At 35.5% G+C, this 22540-nt stretch overlaps 2 protein-coding genes across 2 annotated transcripts; both read right to left on the reverse strand.

Annotated features, from left to right (window-relative positions):
* Window positions 1–1617: 1617 nt before the first annotated feature.
* LOC107137865 (olfactory receptor 11G2-like) lies at window positions 1618–2553 on the reverse strand. Its single transcript, XM_015480301.1, has one exon. It carries the CDS (start codon window positions 2551–2553, stop codon window positions 1618–1620), a length of 936 nt encoding a protein of 311 aa, XP_015335787.1.
* A 14840-nt stretch (window positions 2554–17393) lies between these two features.
* Window positions 17394–20655, reverse strand: LOC107137866 (olfactory receptor 11G2-like). The gene is made up of 2 exons (XM_015480302.1): window positions 19706–20655; window positions 17394–17433 (listed from the first exon to the last, which is right to left on the reverse strand). Exons 1-2 carry the CDS (start codon window positions 20629–20631, stop codon window positions 17394–17396), a joined length of 966 nt encoding a protein of 321 aa, XP_015335788.1. The 5' UTR covers window positions 20632–20655.
* Window positions 20656–22540: the final 1885 nt, after the last annotated feature.

The raw sequence follows: 22540 nt of genomic DNA on the forward strand, positions 1-22540 counted from the left end.
TCTTTTAGGTCAATTATTGTTACTTCTCCATCTGCAGCATCATTCACCATTATGGCTGGTTGGTGGCTCCATATCTGTACATCTAAAACTCTCTTATTTAAAAAGTGATATGTTTTACTGTATGGAAATATCATAATTAAATCTAAACAAGTTTCAATGAATGGCTCTTAAATGGCTTCTAATAATTTGCTGTTACAAACAATGCTGCCATAAATATTCTTGTGGATAATATTTTCACACATATTTGATTATATATGTAGGCTAAGCATCATACAATAAACAATTCTCAGAGTGGTGCCCATTTCTATTTATTTTTGCCTGGAAAAGTGTGCAGATAGGCCAGTCACCCTAGAATGTATTTCATTTTTAAATAGATTTTTATTTTTTTAAAATGGTACATAATAATTGTACATATGTAGGAGGTATGATGTGATATCATAATACAAATATATAAGGTGCTGTAATCATCTCAAGGTTATTGGCATATATATCACTTTAATAATTCATCATTTTTTATGTTGGCAACACTCAAAATCCTGTCTGCTAGCTATTGTAAAGCATGTAATTAATTGTTGTCAACCTTTGTTATCCCACTGTGTTACAGAATGTTAGAAGTTAGTCCTTCTCATCAACCATACTCCTGTACCAACTACTAACCATATTCTGTCCATACTCCCTTCCCCTACCCTTCCCAGGATCTTATAACTACTATTCTATTTCTACTGCTACAAAAATCAAAGTTTTGGCTTCCACAAATAAGTGAGATCATGCATCATTTGTCTTTCTGTGCCTGGCTTATTTCCCATAACATAATGTTTTCCAGCTCTATGTATGTATGCAGCACAGGACATAATCTCTTCTTTTTATGACTAAATAATAAAATATATGTATGATGTGCATACATAATTATATACATATATATATGATGTGTATATATATACATATATATATGATGTGTATATATATATATATATATATATATATATATATATATATATATATAATTTTCTTTACCCATTCATTCATTGATACACGATTCCACACACATACATATCTTGTCTACTGTGAAGAGTGCTGTAATAAATATCATACTGATTTTATTTATTTTTGGATATATATTTAGTAGCGGGACAGCAGGATCTTATAGCAGTTCTATTTATTTTTACTTTTATTTTTATTTATTTTTTGAGGAACTTCCCTACTTTCCATAATGGCCATACTAATTTATGTTCCACCCAGCAATGTATCAAAGTTCTCCTTTCACCACATACTCACCAGGATTTGTTAATTTTTTGGTAATTTTCATAATAGAAATTCTAACTGGGATGAGATGATATCTCTTTTTGGGTTTAATGTGTATTTTGCTGATGATTAGGAATGTCAAGCATTTGTTCATTCATATACTTGTTGACTGTATATCTTCTCTTGAGAAATCTGTTCAGGTTATTTGTTTCTTTCTAAGTTGTTCTTATTAGTAAATTATAATTGTGCATAATAGTGGCTTTGTTATGAGATATTTATACACACATAATTTGTTCCATTGGATTACTTAGGTTTTTTTTTTTTTTTGCTTTTGAGTTGTCTGCAAGGATATTTGTTTGAGTAAGGTCCTACATTTTATATTACTAAAAATTTCTGAAGGGCATGCTTCATATCTTTGTTCCTCAGGCTATAGATCACAGGATTTATGAATGGGGTTCCTACAGAATAAAACAAGGTAACAAGCTTCTGCATTCCAGCTTCATGTTCCGATGTTGGGCTCAGGTACATGACCATCACTGAGCCATAGAAAAGTGAAACAACAGTCAGATGAGACCCACACGTGGAGAAAGCTTTTCTTCGCCCAGCTGCTGAAGGAACTCTCAACACAGCTCTAAGGACCAGAGCATAGGACCCCATGATGAAAAGAAAAGGGATAAACAGGAGCAGAGAACTTAGGATCATCCAGAGGAATTCCATCACTGGGGCTCTGGTACAGGTGAGGGCTAACAGAGGACCTGGATCACACAGAAAGTGGTCAATAATCCTGGATCCACAGAAATACATCTGGGAAATGATGGTGATAGGGACTGGGAACCAGAGGAAGCCAAGTATCCAGCAGGTGGCCACAAGGATGTTGCATAGATGCCCAGTCATAAGAGTGGGGTAGTGTAGGGGCCTGCAGATGGCAAGGTACCGATCAAATGCCATCACTGCCAGGAAGAAGCATTCTGCAGAGCCCAAGGAGAAGAAGAAATAGAACTGCAGGAAGCACCCAGAGAAGGAGATGACCTTGGTGTCAGACAGGAAGTTGGCCAACATGTTGGGGACTGTGGAGGTGACATACCAGATCTCCAGGAAGGAGAAGTTGGCCAGCAGGATGTACATGGGGGTGTGTAATCTCTGATCCCAGTGCACGGCACAGATGATGGAACCATTGCCCATGAGGGTCAGGAGGTAGACAGTGGAGAAGAGCACGAAGAGGAGGATCTGCTCCTCCCTGGGGCCAGGGAAGCCCAGGAGGATGAAACCAGTGATGGTGCTGGAGTTGCTGGGGGATCTGAAGGTTTTCATGGTCTGTGGACAGTAAAATCACCTGCAATTACTGAATATTCTAGGAATAGCAGTGGGGCTTTTATTCTAAATAAGAAACCTAAAATTATTTGTTATTAAATTAATATTTATGGAGTATTTACTGTTTGCTAGGTATTTCTCCTAAGTACTGAGAATATAGCAGTGAATAAAGCAAATTAAAATCCTTAGTTCATGTAGCTGTCCCCAGTCATGGCTCTTTTTCTTTCCTTTTGAACTAACTATACTAGTTCAGCTCTTTTCTTGGTCAACACCTTTATAAAAGAGATTTTTGCTATGTCAAGGAACAATGCTGTGATTGGAGATATATAAAATTCTTGCATTTAGAAGGGCTTATAAGTTTTTAAAAATGAAATGGATAAGTATACTTCCTTTCTACTTTGTGAACAGTCACCTAATTCAGCTGCTTGTTGGCCTTGATGATTTAGGGAAAAAAACTGTGGGACATTTGCATTGGGTTGTAGTTCAGTGGAAGAGTGTTCACCTAGGAGGCATGAGGTCCTGGTTTGATCCTCAGCACTGCATAAACAAAACAAGAAAGAAAAGAATATGGGACTTTTAAAATTGATGCACTATAGTTGTATACAATGATGGGATTTGTTGTTACATATTCATACATGCACACAATATAACAATATAATTTGGCCAATATCACTTTCCACCACTTCTCCCCTCCCTCCTTGCCTATGGGACTTTTGATGCCACCTAAAATATTATTGGACAGTGGCTGTATCTAAACTAATTTGTGGATTCATTATCTCTAATATTATTATTATTTATGCATATCATGAGTGAATTATCAAATTTACTGGGAAATACTACCTGAAAAAGTAGAGCTTAAGATCCCCTGAATGGATAACCTGAAACTTAATAATATTTTTATTACTAGAAGGATGAATAATAGTTAAGTAATATTTGAGGACTCTTTCTCCTTTCCATTTCAAATATTGTCCCTCTTCCCTTTCTCATATCCTTCATCATATACAACCCAGTCATAAACCCTAGTGGCTGTTTCCAGAATGTGCCTTGACCCATCTGCTTATCTCTCTGCACTGCCACTGCCTCCTACCCTGAGTTCAAGCTACCAGTATTATTTCTCCAGATCACTATGAAGGCTTCCTGAATGATCTATCTGCTTCTTTACTGCCCCTTCTCTATACAGCAGCCACACTGACCTTTTAATAGTATAGATCAGATCATGTCATTTCTTTGTATAAAAACATTTAGTACCTTCTTCAACCTATTATGAAATTCAAGCATTGTTTTGTGGTGCATGAACCCCTGAATAATCTGGCCTCTGCCTATTTCTACTAACTACCTCCCTTCTTCCTCCCTCTTTCCTGGTCTGCCTTCCTTTTCCCATTTCTTCAGTTACATGGGTCTTCAGTCTGAGAATAAACCAAATCATTCTCTGACCAGGTCTGGAAATTTCATCTGGAGCTCCCTCTTCAGTTTTTGTCCCAGGTATTCTCTCCTCAGGGAGAGCTTTATTGAACACCCAATGTAAGCTTCTCTGCCAATTCTGTGTTGGTAACTTCCTATATATTTTCTTTCTGAAACTTATCAAAATCTGAAATCATTTTATAATCTTTTTATTATCATTTATTATATTTACTTATTTGTCTGCTTTGTTTGATGAATTCATTGTTTTATTATAGTTTCTAGCACATATTGGGTGTTCAACAAATTGTTGTATAACTGAATAGTTCTGCTCTCTCTTTATTAAAAATATTTTTTCTTACTAGAAAATTTTTATCATAGAAGCTTTGGATAGTAAGCATGCATAGTAAGGAAGATAATAAAAACCCATTAAAATATATATTAATAAAAGAAATTTTGCTAAAGTATGTTCCAAGCCTTAAAATAATATATGAAAGTGATTTTTATAACACGTGAACCTAATAACAAACAAAAAAGATGGGTAAAGGTTTCAGGAATGTGTAATTTAAGAAGTCTGTATTTTCTGAAATTAATAGAGTGCTGATAGAGATTTCATCTGAAAGGGCATTATGAGAGAGAGAATTTTCTTGCTAGTGAAAACCATTCCATTTTAGCATATTATTTTTCCAACTTGACCATCTGAGTGTGAATTCTGCCTCCACCTCTTTCTAGCTGTAGATATTAAGCAAATTATTGACCTTTTAATGCTTTGGTTTCCTTTTCTGGAAAGTGGAGAGAGTAAGAGCTCTGCTTACATATGGTATTTTGAGATTAAACAAATAATATCTGTCAAGTGCTTGACATCCAGTTAGTGCTATATAGCCATCTTTCCAATTGTATAAGCTCTTTCTTGAATTCCTTTGGCAATAAGTATCATCCATTGATGGTAAGTGGTAGACAGCTGTGATACACTACAAGCAGTGCTGCATTGAAAGATGAAGCCCTGGAATTTGGATTTCAGCACTTACATTGCCTAATTATAGCAATTCTACAAGCCAATTATTTATTGCTGAATGCTTTCCTCAAATGTCTAGTGGAAATAATAATGCCTTCCCAAGGTGTTTTTATGAAACAAGGTAGAAACACTTTGTCAATATCTGACAGACAATAAATAGTAGATGTTTTATGTAAAACTATGGTAGAGTTAGCAGGAGACTCTTTTTCCCCTCAGAGGTATAGATTCTCCAGTTGTATGTTAATATTTTCTCTCATTTAATATTACATTACCTTTTTTTCCTGAAGCAGAAAAGAGAATCCCAGGTGAAACTTCTCAATCAGCTTCTTGCAGGGCTTTTCTGGGACTAGGGTAGTTGTCTTGTCATAAACAGCTGGGAGAAGGTGTGAAAATAGGTTGGGATGAAAATCTCTGAGTATATTTGTTGTAGGATCCTGGAATTATAAGCAGAGCCTGACCTTTGCTCCTTGGGAATTCATTTACTAGAAGAACAGTATCAAGAGACAGCTTTCTACTAGTTATTCCCTTGCTGACTTCCATTTTTCTCTGCAGATCCTTGTGCCTTCATTTCTGCTTTGATTTCCCCCAGTTGTGGAGGAAGTAATACTTATTTTACTGGGTTTAAATCTCTCAGTGATGCCATCAATAGATTTGTCAATCACTCACCAAACCTGTTCAGAATATTTATCATATGCTCAGTGTCAAGCAAAATACATAGAAGGTGTCTGTATTGCAGGGATTTATTTATTTATTTTTGGTCTTTTGATGAGTCAGTTCAGTTGTGGATTCTGAGGACATATTTTCCATCCTTAGCAGGAAGAGGAGATGGACTGGGAAGTAATGGACCCCAGCCAAAGGAGCTGCATATTTTCAAAAGGAATCCCACTATTTTCAGACCACTATGGTCTGCTCAGTGATCTTCCTCTCTCTTCTTTCAGTTAGAACTTCTGAGTCACAACAGTTCCACTGAGGAAGCCTGCCTCTCATGAAACACTTAGCAGGCCTGAAGATACTCAAGGGGCCACTCTGTAGCAATGTACTGAGAAGCTGCCATTGGATTCAAGTTTTCTTCATCACCAGCAAAGGAGCAGTTTTTAAAGTACAACTCATAGTCTGTCCCTTCATCTTCCTTGAAGGAATTTTTATCTTAAATATTATAATTTCCTCAGGCCATAGCATTACACTCAAAGTCCTGGGCCTAGGGAGGGAGGCCCCTGCAACACAGCATCACTGTCCTGTTTTGCGTCTTGCCTCATATTTTCCTACACTTATGTCCTATGCTCCAGCCATATTTAGGCACATGAAAATTCCAGTCATCTATTTGTTGAGTGAATCATTTCACCCCACGAAAGGGATGAAAGAACACCCTCATTTCAAAAGGAGTCTCCTCCTCTGTGGAGTAATAACCCAAAGAGCTGAATTCAGGTTAATTCCATACAAGACTATCCATGTGTTGCTATGCTTGTTTTTCTTCTTTTGCCTTTTCAAACACTTTTAGTCCCTCTGATTAGATTTGGGAAATCATCGATATTATGAGCAGGTACATAATTTGGTGAATAGTACATCGTGTAGACTTAGGCATCTATTCACCATAGATGTACATTTCAATCAAATTTCAATAATCCTTTGGCTTGAATTTGTATTTCTGGTAATGATTATGTAAAAATATATCCCTTGCAGAAGAACTTGTCATAAAAATGTTACAAGACAACATCAGTGTTAACCAAACCTTCAGAAGAGCTGATAAAGTTCTATTTACATAATATTTTTCCTATTCATTTATATTTATAGTGAGCTACTTGAAAGGCAAAGATCAAAACATTTGTACACCATAAAATACTAGTGTTAGTAATAGCAGACAAAGTTCAGGGTGTAAATAACTTCTGATTCTCTTTTTGTTCATTGTGAGTTTACAGACTTCAATAGTTGAATTCAATGATTAGCATGAGCTCAGATCAGATACTGAAAATAATTTTTAATTTTTTTCTATACAAAAAATGTTTAAAAATCTGGTATAGAGTCTGATAAATACTTGCCATTTCAAATTCAATGATTCTTATTCCATTCTATTATTTATTTCGACTACAAGGCAGTTACTTTAATTTTTAAAATATTGAAGTTTAACTTAGATGATAAATTTATATTCACGGAATGGTATAAAAGTTATTCATAGAAGTCTATAAAAAGAATGACTTTGTTTTTTACTTTAGAAACTTGATATTTTCAAAAGTGTACCAACATTTGAAGGTTTACTTGATTTAAAAAATGGCCAGTTTTTCCCAAGGCCAACATCATTCTAAATGGAGGAAAACTGAAAGCATTCTTTCTAAAAACAAGAACAATAAGGGATGTCCACTTTCATCACTTCTATTCAACATAGTCTTTGAATCTCTAACCAAAGCAACTAGGCAAAATAATAGAATAAAAGGGGTATGAATGGGAAGAGATGAGACTAAACTAGCTCTATTTGCCAATGACATGATTTTATATTTAGAAGACCAAAAAACTCCAACAGAATATTTCTAAAACTCACAAATTCAGCAAAGTAGCAGGATATAAAATTAACACTCATAAATCAATTGCATTTTTATATTCCGATGATGAATCAGCTGAAATAGAAATTAGGAAAACATCTCATTCATAATAGTCTCAAAAAGAAATAAAATAGTTGAAAATCAATCTAAGAAGAGAAAGACCTCTACAATGAAAATTACACTAAAGAAAGAAATTGAGGATGACCTTAGAAGATGGAAAGACCTCCAGTGTTCTTGGAGAGGCAGAATCAATATTGTCAAAATGGCCATACTACCAAAAGCACTATACAGATTCAATGCAATTTCCATCAAAATTACAATGACTTTTTCATGAAAATAGATAAAACAGTCATAAAATTCATTTGGAAAAATAAGAGACCCAGAATAGTTAAACAATCCTTAGTGAGAAAAGCAAAGCAGGAGGCACCACAATACCAAAACTAAAATTAAACTATAGAACTATAGAAGCAAAAATGGCATGGTATTGGCACCAAAACAAGCCAGAAGTCCAATGGAACAGAATAGAAGACACAAAGACAAACCCACAAAAATACATTTATCTCATACTAGATAAAGCTGCCAATAGCATATATTGGAGAAAGGATAGCCTCTTCCACAAATGGTGCTGGGATAACTGGAAATCCATATGTAGTGGAATAAAATTTACCCCCTTTCTTTCACCCTGCACAAAACTCAGCTCAAAGTGGATAAAGGATCAAGGACCTAGGTATTAGACCAGAAACCCTACACATACTAGGAAAAAATATAGGCTCAACACTTCAACACATCGGCTCAGAAACTGACTTCCTTAATATGACTCCTAAAACACAAGCAGTAAAATCAATCATCAGTAGATGGATGGCATCAAACTAGAAAGCTTCTTCACAGCAAAGGAAGCAATCTAAAGCATAAAGAAAGAGCCTACAATATGGGAGAAAATCTGTACCACACACACATTAGATAGAGCATTAAACTCCAACATATATAAAGAACTCAAAAAACTTAAAAAACAAACAAACAAATAACCCAATCAATAAATGGGCAAAGGAACTGAACAGGAACTTCACAGAAGAAAAGAAATATGAATAGTTAACAAATATATGAAAATATGTTCAACATCTCTAGCAATAGAGAAATACAAATTAAAACTACACTGAGAATCCATCTCACTCCAGCCAGAATAGCAATTATCAAGAATATAAATAACAATAAATGTTGGTGAGGATGTGGGGAAAAGAGCACACCCATATTGGTGGTAGGACTAAAACTGATGCAACCACTCTGGAAAGCAATATGGAGATTCCTCAGAAAACTTTGAATGGAACCACAATTTGGCCTGGTTATCCCATTTCTCAGCACATACCCAAAGGACTTAAAATCAGCATACTACAGTGACACAGCCACTTCAATGTTTATAGCAGCTTAATTCACAATAGCTAAGCTGTGGAAACAAGCTAGGTGCCTTCAACAGATGAATAGTTGAAGAAAATGTGGTACATCACAATGGAATATTTCTCAGCCATAAAGAAGAATAAAATTATGAATAGATCTGGAGACTAACATACTAAGTTAAATAAGCCAGTCCCTAAAAGTCAAATAAAGCCAATGGAATAAAGCCAATGCCAAGTTGGAGCCATAAAAGCAAGCCTTTTGTTGCACATCTGCTTAATGAACAGCTAATACAGATCCCAGAATCAACACATAAGGTCCCCTGATTTAGAGAAAGGTGTGGGAGGCCATCCTCACACATGATTTGAGTTACCTCCCTGGCTGGGTGAGAGGCACTTAGACACAAGCTGTGTTAGAGCTTTCCTCACCCTTTCCCAGGTCTGAGGGCTTGTCCTTGCAGAGGCGTGCCTGGCCACTGCCCTGAAGACTCCTGACCTTGGGATGCTGCTCCCCTTAACCTTCATTGGATGGGATTTTCCCTGGAATTTTTGTTCCCCAATAAAAGCCCACTCCCTGGCATGTTCTCTCTCTCTCTCTCTCTCTCTCTCTCTCTCTCTCTCTCTCTCTCTCTCTCGTCTCTTCTGTAAACCTTACTACCGCATTAGGTGGCTGGAGGCGGGAGCTAGGAGAAGCCGTCCCGGAGCTGGTTTTAAAGATAATAAGAGTCTTGTCTCTTTAATTTAAAACTCCCTAGCATTTACTCATGAATTGAACTTTCTTTCATGAAGACAGCACTGGTCCCATGGCAGAGGAAGGGATCCTAGCAGCATACAATTCATGGGTGAGCAGATGAATTCTATCACAGGTGCTGGGGGTCAGGTGAGAGCTATCAGAAGTCTTGGATTCCACATAAAATGGTGAGGAAATTTGGAGTTTCCCAAGGGCTTTTTGTAAGAGGTACTGATGTGAGATCAGAAATGATCAAAAACCAAATATTTATCAAATGATTAATAATTTGGCATAGAGATGTCCAGTAGTAATTGTAAGGGACTGTGATGGCAACAAAGCCACCATCAAATGCCACAATTGCCAGGAGGAAGAAAGTGGTCAAATAGGTGATAAACTTTGTCAAAATGAAGAAATTGTAAGAATTTTAGGTACTATGGAGGAGATAACAGATATTTATTTATTTATTGTTGTTTAAGAAAGGTTTTACTAATGTGTTAATACTTCAGCAAATTTATGGCAATGGGTTTAAAAGGCAGACCAACAGACTGTAACAGGTATGAAGTAAAAGATGAAGTTTTTTCTTTTTTTGTATTGGGTATTGAATCAGGGGAGCTTAGCCACTGAGCCACATCCTCAGTCCTTTTTAAAAATATTTTTTTGTGACAGGATCTCACTAAATTGCTTAGGGACTTGTTAAGCACTGAGGCTGGTTTTGAACTTGCGATCCTCCTGCATCAGCCTCGGAAACATCTGGTATTTCAGCATGCACCATTGTGCCCGGCAACAGAGGAGTTACATACAATTAAAATATCACACAGACCTATGGGATTTTAAAAATAACCACCACATCCAGAAAATAAATTAACATTTGAAAGATTAAATCCAGTATTAGCACTTAAAATATCTCTGAAAGTAAAACTTTTAACTGCTTCATGCTATCCTAATATATTTCTGAACTTTCTTGAAATACAATGCTCTCAAACCCAAAAAAGATGTATACCATATGCAAACAGGCTGGGCATTGTGGCACACACCTTTAATCCCAGCAGCTCTGGAAGCGGAGGCAGGAGGATTTCAAGTTCAAAGCCAGCCTCAGCAACCGACTGCTAAGCAACTCAGTGAGACACTTTCTCTAAATAAAATAAAAATAGGGCTGAGGATGTGGCTCAGTGGTCGCCCCTGAGTTTAATTCCCAGTCTCTAAATAAATAAATAAATAAATAAATAAATGAATGCAAACCTTAGGAATATAAAGACAAAATAATAGCTAGAAATATTGACTTAGAGTTTAGAGTTTAACTTTGAAGTCACTTAACTTATTTGAAACAATTGTGACTTTTGGGCACTGAATACTGTATATGACGAATCTATGAATCATAAGTTGACAAGTAGAGTTAAAAATTAGCAATATAAAGTCTTATCAATTGTTTCCTTATAAGTTATATTTATAGGAAAACTATAATTAAAATATTTACTATACTTCTTATTAGATATTCAAGGAAACAGCAAGGATGTATGTGTTTGATGGTTTAGTATCCACTTTATTGTACTTATTTGTAGCATATATCTTCTCATTCTGTTCTTGTGTAATGAGCAAGCAACACATACTGTATCTTTCCAACATTCAAGGAAACGCAATAATAACATAAAAGTCTCCGAAGAAAATAACTGGAAATTGCAATAAATACTACTTTAATTACAAATAACTTATAATAAAACAAATAACATTATAAATCATTTTTCAATGAGCAACTGTCTGAGAAACAACAACAGAAATCAATCTTAAGATTTGAATCATGGCAAAACTGTAGTTCTTGGAAATCTGGGAAATGAATTAGCATTAACCATCATTATCTACCCCTCACCTGGAGAAAAGCCTTTTATTAATTTTGGGGAATAAGATTGCAACTTGCTAAGATATGACTTATTGAAGTCTAAAGCCACCTGGAAAACTGACCAAAGGAATGAAGAGAATTAATGGTACTGGTGTCAGATAAGAAATAAACATTGTATTGGGCTGACCAACTACATATTTTATTAAATCACTTTGAATAATAATAAAAAAAATAAATGCTTCATTGTGTTTTCTCAGAAACGAATCAAAACATTACATAGTCCTATACACTTTGGAAACCCAAAGTGGATGCTGAGCCACTAGAGGACACTCCAGGTGTAGAATTTTAGAAAGTTAGTACTTGAAGTAAATGACAGTGTGGCTCTGGCAGCCAATATGAAGAACTGATGCTCTGTAGAGGAGGTAGGGACACTCCAATCATCCAGTGGGTAAATGAGTGCTCCAGCTGGAGGTAGGATCTTTAATTTTATGGTTTATCTTCCAAAGCTTATACCATTGTCTTCATAAACTGTAATTTCAATAACTCAAACTCCACTTTCAGCAGGGTCCAGCAGGAGGAAGCCTTGGGTAGCATATATCTTCTCATTCTGTTCTTGAATATATTTGGAGACCTCAGAACCTTCTCATAGTGAATTTCCATGCATAAGAAAATGGTATCAGAGTTTTTTATTTTTTAATTTGTTTTAATTAGTTACACACGAGAGTAGAATGCATTTATGCACTTTGATATATCATATGTAGATGAAGCATAATTTTTTATTTTCTGATTGTACATGTTGTAGAATCACATTGGTCATGCAGTCATATATATATAAAGTAATAATGTCTGTTTCATTCTACTATCCTTCCTATCCCCACATCCCCTCCCCTCTCCTCCATTCTCTCCCCTATATGTAATCTAAGGTAACTCTATTCTTCCCTAATGCCCCTCCCCCTTATTGTGAATTAGTGTCCACATATTAGAGAAAACATTCTGCCTTTGTTTTTTTGGGATTGGCTTATTTAATTTAGCACGATATTCTCCAACTCCATCCATTTACTGGCAAATGCCATAATTTTATTCTTCTTTAAGGCTGAGTATTTATATTCCATTGAATATATACCACAGTTTCTTTATCCATTCATCTATGGAAGGACCTAAATTGGTTCCATAGTTTAGCTATTGTGAATTGAGCTGCTATAAAAATTGATATGGCTGCATCACTGTAATATGCTTATTTTAAGCCCTTTGAGTATAAACTGAGGAGTGAGATAGCTGGATCAAATGCTGGTTCCATTCTGAGTTTACTGAGGGATCTCCAACTGCTTTATGTAGTGGTTGCACCATTTTTTTTTTTTTTTTTGTTCTGGGAATTGAACCCAGATGTGCTTAGCTACATTCTCAACCCTTTTATAAAATATTTTATTTTAGAGACAGGGTCTTGCTGAGTTACTTAGGGCCTCGCTAAGTTGCTGAGGCTGGCTTTGAACTTGCAATCCTCCTGACTCAGTCTCCTGAGCTACTGGGATTACAGGCATGTGCCACCACCGTGCCTGGATAGGTTGCACCAATTTGTAGTCCCACCAGCAATGTATGAGTGTACTGTTTCCTCCACATCCTCACAAACATTTATTGTTTCCTGTATTCTTATGATTGTTATTCTGACTGGAGTGAGATGAAAATTTAATGTAGTTTTGATTTGCATTTCTCTAATTGCTAGGGATGTTGAACATTTTTTCATGTATTTGTTGATTGATTTTATTTCGTCTTCTGTGAAGTGTCTGTTCAGTTCCTTAGCACATTTATTGGCTGTGTTATTTGGTTTTTGATCTTAAGTTTTTTGAGTTCTTTATATATTCTAGAGATTAATGCTTTATGGGAGGTGCATGTGGTAAGATTTTCTCCCAATCTGTAGACTTTCTCCTCACATTATTGATTGTTTCCTTTTCTGAGAAGTAGCTTTTTAGTTTGAATCCATCCCATTTATTGATTCTTGATTTTATTTCTTGTGCTTTAGGGGTCTATGTAAGGAAGCAGATCCTAGGCTGACATGGTGAAGACTTGGGCCCATTTTTTCTTCTATTAGGTGCAGGTTTTCTGTTCTAGTGCCTAAGTCTTTGATCTGTTTTGAGTTGATTTTTGGGCAGGGTGTGAGAGAGAGGTTTAATATCATTTTGCTACATATAGATTTCCAATTTTGACAGCACCATTTGTTGTATAGGCTTTCTTTTATCCAGTGAATATTTTTGCCACATTTGTCTAGTATGAGATAGATAACTGTATTTGTGTGGGTTTGTCTCTGTGTCTTCTATTATGTACCATTGGTCTACGTGTCTATTTTGGTGCCAATACCATGTCATTTTTGTTACTATAGCTTGGTAGTAAAGTTTAGGGTCTGGTATTGTGATGACTCTGGCTTCACTTTTCTTACTAAGGATTGCTTTGGCTATTCTGGGTCTCTTATTTTTCCAAATAAATTTCAAGATTGCTTTTTCTAGTTCTATGAAGAATGTCATTGGATTTTAATAGGAATTGCTTTAAATCTGTATAATGCCTTTGGTAGTATGGCCATTTTGACAATATTAATTCTGCCTATTCAGGAGCATGGGAGATCTTTCTATATTCTAAGTGCTTCTTCAATTTCTTTCTTTAGTGTTCTGTAGTTTTCATTATAGGGATTTTTCACCTCTTTTATTAGATTGATTCCCAGGTTTTTTTTTTTTTGAGGCTATTGTAAATAGGGTAGTTTTCTTAGTTTCTCTTTCAGTGGATTCATTACTGATGTATTGAAATGCATTTGATTTATAGGTGTTGATTTTATATCCTGCTACTTTGCTGAATTCATTTATTAGTCCTTGAAGTTTTTTGGTGAAATGTTTTTGGATCTTCTAGGTATAGAATCCTGCCATTGGCAAATAGTGATAGTTTGAGTTCTTTTTTATCTATTTATATTCCTTTAATTTTTTTCTTTTGTATAATTAATTGCTCTGGTTAGAGTTTCAAGGATGATGTTGAATAAAAGTAGTGAAAGAGGACCTCCTTGTCTTGTTCCAGTTTTTAGAGGGGATGCTTTCAAATTTTCTCCATTTAGAATGATGCTGGCCTTGGGTTTAGCATATATAGCTTTTACAGTGTTGAGGTATGTTCCTACTATTCCTAGTTTTTCTTGTGTTTTGAACATGAAAGGGTGCTGTTTTTTTAAAAAAAATTTTCTGCATCTATTGAGATGATCATATGATTCTTGTTTTTAAGTCTACTAATATGATGAATTAACATTTATTGATTTCTGTATGTTGAACCAACCTTGCATCCCTGGAATGAACCGAACCCCACTTGATTGTGGAGCATTATCTTTTTAATGTTTTTGTATGTGATTTGCCAGAATTTTATTGAGAATTTTTGCATCTATGTTCATCAGGGATATTGATCTGAAGTTTTCTTTCTTTGATGTGTCTTTGTTTGGTTTTGGTATCAGGGTGATATTAGTCTCATAGAATGACTTTGGAAGGATTCCCTCCTTTTCTATTTCATGGATACTTTGAGGAGTATTGGTGTTAGTTATTCTTTGAAGGTCTTGTAGAACTTAGCTAAGAATCCATCTGGTCCTGGGATTTTCTTGTTTGGTAGGCTTCTAATAGAGTTTTCTATTTCATTACTTGAAATTGATCAATTTAAATCATGTATGACATTTCATTCAGTTTGGATAGGTCATATGTCTCTAAAAATTTGTCAGTGTCTTTGATATTTTCTATTTTATTGGAATAAAAATTTTCAAAATAGTTTTTGTCTTCTGTATTTCAGACATGTCCATTGTGATTTTCTTTCTTCATCATGTATTTTAATAATTTGAATTTTCTTTTTCTCTTCATGGTATTATAGCTGACACCATGAGGAGCTCTGGAGTGAAGCAGCATTCCTTTTTATTGAGTGTCAGGTCTTTTTACACCAGCACTGACTAATCACTGGATATGAGCTGCCTCTGGGGAGGGAGTTAGTCAATGACAGGCTAGTTTCTTTGTCAGGGAAATTTCTGGCAAGGGATTCAGCAGTGAGCCTCATCAGTATATACACTTCTGGCAGCTGGGGGTACTGATTGCCTTGGTCTTGAAGAAAGGTCTAGATAGCACTTTATAGCATCCACTATACAAGGGCCCACTGATAGCCTTGTGCTTCATCTATGCAACATCACTTTTGCATTGATGATAAGAGTTATTCTTCAGGTGCTATTAGTAGCTAGTCATCAAAATACCTTTTCCACCTTTAGGTCTCATTTGCTGGTGGTGTCCATGTTATATTAACCACAATGGTGATGTATATGAATTATACCTCTGGACATTTAATAAATATGAAGAACATAAATCACATAATTATGGCGATATTCTTCATAAAGACTTTAGTCTTAAAGTTTCTCAATGACAGGTTATTCAATAAGGACCTGAAACCAATTCTTTGGACATGTCATTTATTGAATGAGTATTAGTTTGATCACATTAGCGATTATATTCCTGCTTTGATGCAGGACACTGATTTTGTTTATTATTCATCTCTGGCCTATTTTAAAAGCAAAACTATTTTGTATACTTAATCTTACCTTGGAGGGGTTTGCTTATGGTGAGGTTAAATGCAAAAAAGAAAGATAGGGATAAGTTTATGTAGCATGATTTGATTTTCAAAAGACAAAAAACCAAAAATGCTGAATATATAATAATAAATATTTATATATAATTAGAAGCATGGAGCATAGTATTAAGTATGAATACATCCTGGATTGTCAATGTTGCTTATCAAGCAGAGATGGAAGGTAGTGGAGTAAGAAATAGACTGAAGGAAAAAATGATGGTGGTTGGGAGTGGCAGGGAATAAACAAAGGAGTTACCAGAACAGTATGTACATTATCCCACGCATGTAAAATTGTGTACACGCACGCGCATGTGTGTGTTAAAGAACACAAGGAAAACTGTTCACTAAAATATTAATGGTAATTACTCAGAATGGCAGGATTTTAGGTAACTTCAAATATTTTTGTGCTTTACTGTTTCCAGAATTATTACAATAATATTTATGATTTTTTATATTGAGAAAAGAGCAAGCTATTGTTTTTATTGTGGGTGAAAAAATTATTGCATTAAATAAGTCTTCCTTAAATAGAAATAAGTGTCAGTATATCCCTTGAGTTAAAAAGAAAGCTATATATTGAACCCATAAAAATCAGGTTAAATATATAAGGTATAGTTCAAATGATGTGATTCTGGCTCAAAGGAAAATAAGTTCTGAGCACAATGCTTTGAATATCAGCATAATATTTGTACTTTGATATCCTTTGAAGATCAGTTTTTATATTGGGATACCCAAATGACATATTTTCTTATTACTCTCTATTTCTCTTTGTATCTACCTGTATATCTATTTGTTGAATTAGGAATTCTATTACATCTCAGAGCCATATTTATTTTGATTAAGGATATCCATTAATAAATCAGTAGGTGTGGCCAACAATGAATCATGCCAGCCATGCCTGCCATGTGGACACATTCTTGGAACACTTCTGTTTTGTATATTGTGATACATTTGTACATGGAGATGGCCAGCTATATGCATTGTTAGAACTACCCATGATTTCTTACCCCTTAGAATGCTGGGCTTTCATTTGTGCTATTCTTCTACTTGCTCCCACAGCAACTGTTATTTCCTTGTTTGTAGAGCAACTTGCTTTATCTACCATGGGTTTATGAACCCCACAGGGAAGGAGATAATATACTACTCATTTATAAATTCATTAAAAATTTCATCTATAAATCATAAATAAATGATTTATTTACATTTATCTAGCTCATCCTAGAACATTGAATTTGTCTATTTGGTAAAATGACTAAGTGGAAGAAGATAACATGAGGATTATTTAAAAAAAAGCCACCTTCAATTTTTCATAGATTACTAACTCTTATAGGTCATGAGAGGAGGAAAACATTTTCCACTTTTTCCCAACACAGAGAATTTGAGAGAGAGAGATGATACAAAGACATCACCAAATTTCTTTTGTTTTTCATTTTCCATCAATAATCAGCCCTGTTCCTGGTTTTTCAAACAAATATGAAGAATTTTTTTCTGGTTTTAATTTTATAATGGTATAGTTTTAGAAGTATTTTTTTTTTTAAATTCTTACATTAATCTTATTTTAATGTATGTTTCAATGCAATTAAATTCACATAATATGAAATTTAAGAACCACGAAGCATATATAGTGAAAGTGTTCTTATTACCAGACTTGATTTTTTTCCCCAAAGTAATCACTGTTACTAGTTTCTTCTTCTTCTTCTCCTCCACTCCTCCTCCTTCTTCTTTCTCTCCTCCTCCTCCTCACCACCTCCGTTCTCCAGGGTATGTTCAACTACTGAGACATATCCCCAGCCTGTTTTGGAATTTTTACTTTGAGAGAGGGTCTGAGGCTGGTTTTGAACTTGAAATTGTTCTGCCCCAGCCTCCCAAGCCACTAGAATTACCAGTGTGTGCCACCATGCTCAGCTTCTTCATTTTTTTCAAGAACCTATTATGCATTTATGAACATAAATACTTGCATATCTATATACTCTTTCTTCATTAAAGGGGCCCAGGATAAAGATTTCCTTCACATTGCTTTTCTTTTAACAATTTGTCTTAAGGATAGTTTCACATTAAAAGACATGTACAGAGCCTCATTATAAGGTTTTATGGTTTTCTGTTTTATGGGTATATAGTAATTTACCTAATTAATCCTTAATTAATGGGAATTCAATGGTTCCAAAGAATATGGTTTTCTGTTAGAAACAGTAGTCAATATTCTTGCACATATGCTATTTTCTTGTGTTCATGCACTGTAAGATAAATATCTAAGAGTGAAATTGCACTTCAAAGGGAACTCTATTTAAATTTTGATAGATGCTGGCAAAATGTCCTCCCTAGAAGCTGTGCCGATTTATGCTCTACTAGCAAAGTATAAGACTGTTGTTTTTCCCAACATCCTTTTTGACATTGTCAATTTTGGGAAAAAAAGAAGTATACTTATTACACTTTTATTTGTATTTCTCTCTTTATCCCTAAAATATTTTTTTAGATACTTAAAAGCTTTTACTTTAACTGGATATTTAAAAGCTTTTACTCTTGATTTTTTCATATATTTGGCATCTTTTCTATTGTATCAATGGTATTTTTTATTTATATGAAGATATTTAAGTTTCAAAGATATTAATTTTTGTTGCCATGACAGATATTTTAGAGGACAAAAATATAAACTCAACAAAAGGAGTAAAGATAACTTGTTGTTGCTGAAAGATTAGAGGAAAACTTTAGGTTTGTCTTAGTGTTATGGTCTTATGTAACATAAGGGCAAATGCAGTAAAAATAAAAGCAGCTTAATTATCTCTGTTGAAAACAAAGGAAGAGATTTTCTCTTCTCCCTTTTCTTAGAACATTAACTTTAGAAAACTTGTAATTAAATTATTTGCTTTTTCAAAAAGATGTGTGTAAATCTTTAAAAGCTCAAGCTTTTGGTCAGTGTTACGATCCAGGATTGTCTTTCTCAAGGACCTGGGAATGTGTCTTTGACATGTAATGATCAGTGAAGACAGAGCTTCATTTCCCAGTTTCTGTGGGAGGGAAGGAGCCTGACCTTGGTGGCTAACTTCTACATTGCAAGTCAGTTATTGGGTTGTCTGTGCTGAATACTGAATTCTGGTTTATTGCTTTTTCAATAACAAAACTGGAAGTTTTCTGTGTTGGCAGATTTGTTTTTAATGTTATTTCCCCAATAAGTTCAACTAAATTTTTTCAATTGATAACTTTCCCATTTGTAAAATTTGACCATATTTTAGAAAACTGTAGCCCACAAATTCTAGAAAATGATAAAAAATTTAAAATATATAGGGCTGGGGATGTGGCTCAAGCGGTAACGTGCTCGCCTGGCATGCGCGGAGTGCTGGGTTCGATCCTCAGCACCACATAAAATAAAATAAAGATGTTGTGTCCACTGAAATCTGAAAAATAAATATTAAAAAATTCTCTTTCTCTCTCTCTTCTCTCTCTCTTTAAAAAAACATATAAATGAAACAAAAATAAAAATAAATAAAACAAATAATAAATAAAAATAAAATATGTAAAAATAATAAAAAAATCAATATGAAAGATATTCTGAATGATATCATTTAATTTTCTTTTTTAAAAAAGGTAAAATCAGATTGTTTCATGATCTTTTAAACAGACTCTTAGTGATATATTCCCAGTAATTTCTTCATTGCCTGCTTCATATCAGTGTTCCTCAGACTATATATGACAGGATTAATGAGTGGAGTAAAAACAGAATAAAACAGAGTCACAATCTTCTGCATCCCAGCTTCATGCTCAGATGTTGGGTGCACATACATGACCATTACTGAGCCATAGAAGAGTGAGACCACAGCTAGGTGAGACCCACAGGTGGAAAAGGCCTTTCTTTTTCCAGCTGCTGATGGGACCTTTAACACAGCTCTGAGGACAAGGACATAAGACCCCATGATGAAGAGAAAGGGGATAAATAAAAGCAGGGAGCTTAAGGTGGAGCTCATCAACTCTATTACAGGGTGTCTGGAACATGTAAGGGCTAACAGAGGACCTGGATCACATAGGAAATGGTCAATAATCCTGGATCCACAGAAAGACATCTGGGAAATGACAGTGATTGGAATCAGGAACCAGAGGAAGCCAAGTATCCAGCAGGTGGCCACAAGGATGTTGCATAGATGCCCAGTCATAAGAGTGGGGTAGTGTAGGGGCCTGCAGATGGCAAGGTACCGATCAAATGCCATCACTGCCAGGAAGAAGCATTCTGCAGAGCCCAAGGAGAAGAAGAAATAGAACTGCAGGAAGCACCCAGAGAAGGAGATGACCTTGGTGTCAGACAGGAAGTTGGCCAACATGTTGGGGACTGTGGAGGTGACATACCAGATCTCCAGGAAGGAGAAGTTGGCCAGCAGGATGTACATGGGGGTATGTAATCTCTGATCCCAGTGCACGGCACAGATGATGGAACCATTGCCCATGAGGGTCAGGAGGTAGACAGTGGAGAAGAGCACGAAGAGGAGGATCTGCCTCTCCCTGGGGCCAGGGAAGCCCAGGAGGATGAAGCCAGTGATGGTGCTGGAGTTGCTGGGAGAGCTGAAGGTTTTCATGTGTCTGTGAGCTATAAAATCACCTGCAATTACTAAAAAACAGTGCAAAGACAATTACGACCCAGATATATTTTTAAGTCATCTTTACAAATTCAATAAACATTTATACAGCAATAGCCAGCTTTTTTTGTAATCTTGAAATATTGTCCTGTTTAATAATACTAGAAGTCAGTGAGTATCAGTAGATAGACAGTTTTCTTTACTATGAAATCTATGGAAACATCCATAGTATATAAATCTATACCTTCATAAGTTATTATAAAGAAAACACCACTGCAACTCCCACTGAGGTCAAGAAACAGCATATCTCTTATCCCTGGGCTCTCCCCTCATGCTCCATGCTAATCATTATTTCTGCCTCTCTGCTCCAGTTTTGACATTCTTTTTTCCTCCTGGTGATTCCTTCCTTGTTTTTCTGTATAATTTATAAACTATGTATGCACTCTTGAACAATGTTCTTGTTTTCTTTTTTCCCCTTTTTTCCTGGTTTTTTACTTTGCACAAATGAAATTGTACTGTTGGACTTCAGGCAGTTTCTTTTGTTCAATGGTAAGTTTGTGAAATTCATGTTGTTGCATGTTTTGTGCAGGAGGTCCATTTTCACTGCAGTATACTATCATGTTGTATGAATAGACCACCATTTATTTAACCATTCCATTGTTGAAAGTTTTATTTTAAGTTATTGTTAATATTTCCAATTTGAGGCTATTAAGAGCAATGTTACTATTGCCATTTAGTTCATCTCTCCTAGCTCACAGGTAAATGCACTTCTGCAGGGACAGTGTACTCTCTACTCTGGTAGATTAAGCTAAACAGTTGTCCATTGATTATTGCACTATTCTCCACTCTCAGTGGCAGTACATGAGAGATCAGATTGTCAGTGTCCTCAGCATTTTAATGTAGCAGAGACTGGGAATGTCATGAAGACTACATTTTAACAACTTCTCTTCTTTTCTTTCTTCTGGTGGTCATGCCAAACCCTTCTCTCCTTGGCAGTACTTTTTTTCTGAGGAGGCAGTTTTATCAAAAATTTTTTTTTCATTATCAAGAGAAACTATCCCAGGAGTGATAAAGAAAAGGTTTCCAAGCCTGGTTTAGGCTTGAATGCAGAATGTAATTAACAACCACTCTGGGAAGTTCATTATCCATCTTGATGAGCCTTGTGAGCAGCCCTGTGATTTAAACCAGGCATTTCCTTACTGTACCTGCTTCTTTTCCTATATGTCTCTACCAAGAGAGAGTTCTTTAAATTGGTTCACTCAGGAACATCTTCTTGTGCAGCAAGATTTAAATAGCACTTTGCCATGGGCTTAATGTCAGTTTACTTGAGAAGTTACTTTATTAGAAGTGATTGGGAATTAACCAAATGCTTTGCACCTAGAGAATTTCCAATAAATATTTATAAAATGAATGAATGAATGCACTTCCTCAATTCCCAAAAAGATATGTCTATTTGGGGCAAAGCTGACTCAAGAATTTGTGGCTATGGAAGAGGGGACCCTTGGGACTATTTGTAATCACTTGTTTCTTTTTGATAGTTAATTAGCTTGTTGATTCATGCTATTTGCAGTCTGCCAATTTCAGGAGTAAAACATTCAAATTAATTTTGGGAAGTAGCTTCCTCTCTTTTCTGTTCTTTTTTTTTTTTTTTTTTAATTTTTTATTGTGGGTTGTTCAAAACGTTACAAATTTCTTGGCATATCATATTTGACACTTTGATTCAAGTGGGTTATGAACTCCCACCTTCACCCCATACACAGATTACAGAATCACATCAGTTACACATCCATTGATTTACAAATTGCCATCCTAGTGTCTGTTGTGCTCCGCTGCCTTTCCCATCCTCCACCCTCCCCCCTCCCCACCTCTCCCCTCCCCTCCCCTCCTCTCTCTCTACCTCCTCCACTGT

The sequence above is a fragment of the Marmota marmota genome, unplaced genomic scaffold (assembly GCF_001458135.2).
Source record: "Marmota marmota marmota unplaced genomic scaffold, marMar, whole genome shotgun sequence".
Classification (NCBI taxonomy): Eukaryota; Metazoa; Chordata; class Mammalia; order Rodentia; family Sciuridae; genus Marmota; species Marmota marmota.

Bases quoted from the DNA above. Each gene is read 5' to 3' on its own strand.
- LOC107137866 (XM_015480302.1), bottom strand. From the start codon at position 20,631: ATGAAAACCTTCAGCTCTCCCAGCAACTCCAGCACCATCACTGGCTTC. The intron at 17,434-19,705 runs GGGAATATATCA...TCTCTGTGTTGG, and splicing joins CAGGCAATGAAGAAATTACT to GAAAAAGTGGAAAATGTTTT.
- LOC107137865 (XM_015480301.1), bottom strand. From the start codon at position 2,553: ATGAAAACCTTCAGATCCCCCAGCAACTCCAGCACCATCACTGGTTTC.